The following is a 4,496-nucleotide window of genomic DNA, read 5'->3' on the forward strand; positions in this document are numbered from 1 at the left end:
ACCACCAGGTTTACCATTTGGTTCACCATGAACAGGACGTTCTTCTATCCAATGTTTTATCCTTGGTGTGAAGGGGTCATAAGCAGAGGAATGAGGGAGCAGATATTTGGGGGTGGGGGGTCTCCCAAAGGATGGAAACCCACACCCACAGTGTTCTAACAAATCCAGGACTTGCCACACCTGTCTCAGCACACGCATAAGTATGTGGATCATAAGCAAGACAGGACCAACAATTTCCAACTGGGTTTCTTTAGTTAAAGGTTCTCCCATTAATAAAACCACCATTATGCTCCGAAACACTCCACTCCTTCTTTGCTATCTTATCCTTTGAATATAGACATTTGCAAAAATGTGTTTCCCAGAACAATATGTACTTTAATCCAAACTTCTAAGCTACTAGTTTAGTTTAAGGAAAAAAAATCATATAACCTAACCAGCAAAGTCCTTAGCAAACTATTTACATATTAATTTTTCAAATATATGTGTACATTTGACCCTTGAATAAAGCATTGGTTAGGGGCACCATCTCTTCAAAAATCCTTATATAATTAATTTTAGAGTTAGCCTTTTGTATCATCTGTACTTTCACACTTGAGGGTTCAACTAAGTGTGGATTGTGTAGTATGTATTTACTGAAAACAACCCCTGCCCCCTGCAGTTAAACCCACGTTGTTAAAGGGTCAGCTGTGTATTCCCAGCTGGGAACCTCCAATTTCTGAATTCTGCAACAAATGAGCCGTTGTCACACAGACTACAGCCCTTTCCCAGACTTTCTGCAAACTCCCCTCTTATGGGACGTCCACAAATTTCTATGAACGCCTGGCATTCAGGGCATTGTCACCCCATAGAGCAATGTACCACAAAAGATGAAGGCTGGGTGATTAGCTTAGCAGCAGATCAAAGCAGGCAGGAAAACTGGACGAGGTTAAGGACCTGAATACACATCCCCTTGTGCTATTCAAGTTGTGGACTTTCATTAAAGTCTTCGTGTTGCCACAAGAGGAATGCACACCTTAGTCTGAGTGACTTCAGATGCACTCCTCACTCTGCCAGTTTCCTCCCCATTCTAACGACACCAACTTAAGCCATTTGCCAGGCTGAATTAATCAAACACAGATGCCCTAATTCCTCACCCCCACCCCTAAGCTATGCAAACTGGGGAGACTAAAGACAGAAATAAGATGCACACAACCCCCACTCCATCTGGCAACATATTCAACATGCTACATAAAGTATAATTTCCATTTTATTGTCTTTTCAGAGAAACCAATATTTCTTCGGTCTTTAAAGACTTGGATCCTTACATGGGCTTTGGTGGAGGACGTGGGGCAGCACCCTGAAAGGCAAAGTGAAAGAATTAAAAAACCATCCATGGAAGCGTTCCCTCTCAAAGAACCTGACCACTACCCTCCCATCACTAACTGTGCATTATTTGGTCCATAAAGGCATGGACAGATGTGGAAGGTGATTACACTACTCAATCTGAAACAGACTAACTTGAAAGCAAATGTTTCAGGTGTGGGTCTTACCAGACTTAGCTGACCCCACCCACAGGCAGAGATCTTAATTTGATATTCCTTGTCCTCATTTATTGTTCCTCTATTATCCCTACAAAAAAAGATCTTCACGACCCAGATACTAAATCCCAGATCTGGTTTTGCTCAATAAAACCAGATTCAAGTAGTAAATTCAGACCATGTAACTGCTGTCACTTGAGATGTTTACAGGTAGGCACAGCCTATCCTTGGCTCTCCCATGGGTTTAAAAATGAATTAATGTTCGAAGTACAATCCTATCTCCAAGGATTCAAGAGCCTGAAGGCTAAGAATTGCTGTCTATCTACTAGAAGATAATCTCTGACTTTGGACTGCCAGATTGAACTAACAAAAGGACTTTCTACATGTTTTTGAAATGCAAGGGCTGATGGTGAAGTTGAAACTCCAATATTTTGGCCACCTGATGCAAAGAACTGACTCATTTGAAAGACCCTGATTTTGGGAAAGACTGAAGGCGGGAGAAGGGGACGACAGAGGATGAGATGGCTGGATGGCATCAACGACTCAATGGATGTGAGTTTTGAGTAGGCTCTGGGAGTTGATGGACAGGGAGGCCTGGCATGCTGCAGTCCATGGGGTCGCAAGGAGTCAGACATGACTAAGCGACTAAACTGAACTACCCCTCTGGTTTCCATACCTCTTTTAAGGTACTCACCGCAGGTCTAAATCGGGGTGGAGGTGTTCGGTCCTTCCGGGCTTCCCGAGAGCGATTCCTGACTACCTTGCTGTGAATGGCACAACTCACGCAGTAATGTAGTTTCACATACAGCTTGGGAAGCACATAGGCTAAGAAACAAAATAATTAGAGCTGTGATATTAGATACAGTACCCACCTTGCCCTGTTCTTCCTTGTTTCTTCTAACCCTCAGAAATAAACTCACTTAGAAGTCAGGCATACCTACAAGATTTCACTCCCAAAGCCAACTGTTCAGTTTATACCTAAACATACATACACAGTTCACAAATCAATGTTCCCCTACCAACCTATCCTGTCACCACAGGGACTAAATCCACACCACAGATGCAATACGATGGAATGCAGTTCCTTCAGTAATTGCGCCAGCCCTAATGCCTACTTCTGACCCCATTCCCAATTACCTAAGAAATCTTAAAAGTCTTAAAAAAAGGAAATGATAAGAGGATACCATATTGCTCTAAAACTTACCTTTGTCAACCCAACTAGACTCCTTCCACTCTTAAAAAACTCCTTTCCACAAGTTTGCCAACTCAAACGTTTGGCAACAATTCAAAACGGTTTTTATATTTACCACATTTACAGCCAGCGCTCCCCAAGTTTTGATACAGGATAAGCACTGAATGCTTCTGGAACCTCATCCCCTACAGAGGCCGTCACAAAATAAGACTGAAAGACTGTACAAGACCAAAAAAAAACACACCTTGTCCAGACAGAGCTCAAAACGGCAGACAACGCAGCAAAAACACCATTCTCCTCTACTGACAACAATTAACAGTGCAAGAAAAGTGCCGGGGATGCTCCAAAGAACAGAGCCCACGGATGGGGGGTGGCGGTGGGAGGTGGTTTTAGATATCAGGATACTCGCACATTTCGCGCCGCGGACTCACCGTCGAAAACACTCGCTTCAGAAATGTCCCTGACGGCTGCGGCCTCTACGATGTTCCGAATGACGAACTTCTTAATGGCCTTATCCTTCGGCACGCATCGGGCACAGTTGGTGCAGCGAATAGGCTGCACGTGGCCGCGGCCCTTTTTGGCACGACCGTTGTTCCTTCTTTTCTTGGTCTGCGTCAGGATGAAGATCCCATTAAGAAGGAGCAACTTACCCGGCCTTAGCCCCCTTCCGGCCACATTCCTTGCCGGCCACCCCAAGAAAGCGCCACTCAGATCTCCAGTCCCTCCGGAAATCCCTCCAAGCCGGGAAGAAACATACCCTCTTTCCATTCTTCCACCACGGTCCAGGCTTTCAACCCTCCCCGCAATCTCAGAACCGGCTCCTCTCAGTCTCCACCCGGCCCCGTACTATTCCCCACGCGTTAGCACTCACCATCTTGGAAGCGCGGAGGCGAGAGAGGATCCGGTGACGGAGCCGACTCTCTTATATAGAGTGAGATCCCTCCGCTCACGCCCTGTAGATGTCTCCAGGCCGCACGCCAAAACAGGAATCCACTTTACTCAAATTTTCTTTATTATTCAGTGTTCCCGCTTAAATCTATGGTAGGAAGGTGCTCTTCGTGTTTATTTTCCGTTGCGCAAGGTGACTATGGGACTATTTAATCAACTGGCGGAAGAAAATTAGAGTTATATGTTTCCCAGAAACCCTTGCGACTACCTGCTCCGGAAGTAATTCTGGCCACTATAACCATCCGTTTTTGTGATGCTAGGCGCGGAAGTTGCCTCAGGCAGAACGCAAGTTACAATACCTATTAAGAGGTCGGAGGGGAAGAGATGCATGGTGGGAGTTGTAGTGTGAGGTTGGCAGGCCATGGGCCCCAAGCACTTAGACCGAAGTCTGCACCACGCCACTGGGAGACGCTGTTTCTCTGACATTCCTTTTGGTGCAAGATTGAGAAACCCAAGGCGGGGTGTGGTGGGAGGGGAATAAAACATTTTAATTCATGGCAGCCTACTCCAGTACTCTTGCCTGGAAAATCTCATGGATGAAGGAGCGTGGTAGGCTACAGTCCATAGGGTTGAAGACAGTCGGACATGACTGAGCGACTTCACTCCAATACACCATCCACTCAAGGAACGTGAGTCTGAACAAACTCTGGGAGATAGTGAAGGGCAGGGAAGCCTGGCGTGGTGCAGTCCATGGGGTCGCAAAGAGTGGGACACAACTGAGCTATTGAACAACCACCTTCCAATGAATATGGAGGAAAAATCCCCCAGTGAGGAGCCCTGGACGAGTGCGTTGGTGCTAGGGCTCTTTCTCATTCACGTTTTTAAAAAACATCTGGATC

The 4,496-nt window shown here is 45.8% G+C and overlaps 1 protein-coding gene across 1 annotated transcript; it reads right to left on the reverse strand.

Moving 5' to 3' along the window:
- Positions 1 to 1,228: 1,228 nt before the first annotated feature.
- On the reverse strand, positions 1,229 to 3,737 carry RPS26 (ribosomal protein S26). Its single transcript, XM_061132443.1, has 4 exons — positions 3,581 to 3,737; positions 3,141 to 3,318; positions 2,212 to 2,342; positions 1,229 to 1,336 (listed from the first exon to the last, which is right to left on the reverse strand). The coding sequence occupies exons 1-4, from the start codon at positions 3,581 to 3,583 to the stop codon at positions 1,301 to 1,303; spliced, it is 348 nt and encodes a 115-aa protein (XP_060988426.1). The 5' UTR covers positions 3,584 to 3,737; the 3' UTR covers positions 1,229 to 1,300.
- Positions 3,738 to 4,496: the final 759 nt, after the last annotated feature.

The sequence above is a fragment of the Dama dama genome, chromosome 3 (assembly GCF_033118175.1).
Source record: "Dama dama isolate Ldn47 chromosome 3, ASM3311817v1, whole genome shotgun sequence".
Taxonomy (NCBI): Eukaryota; Metazoa; Chordata; class Mammalia; order Artiodactyla; family Cervidae; genus Dama; species Dama dama.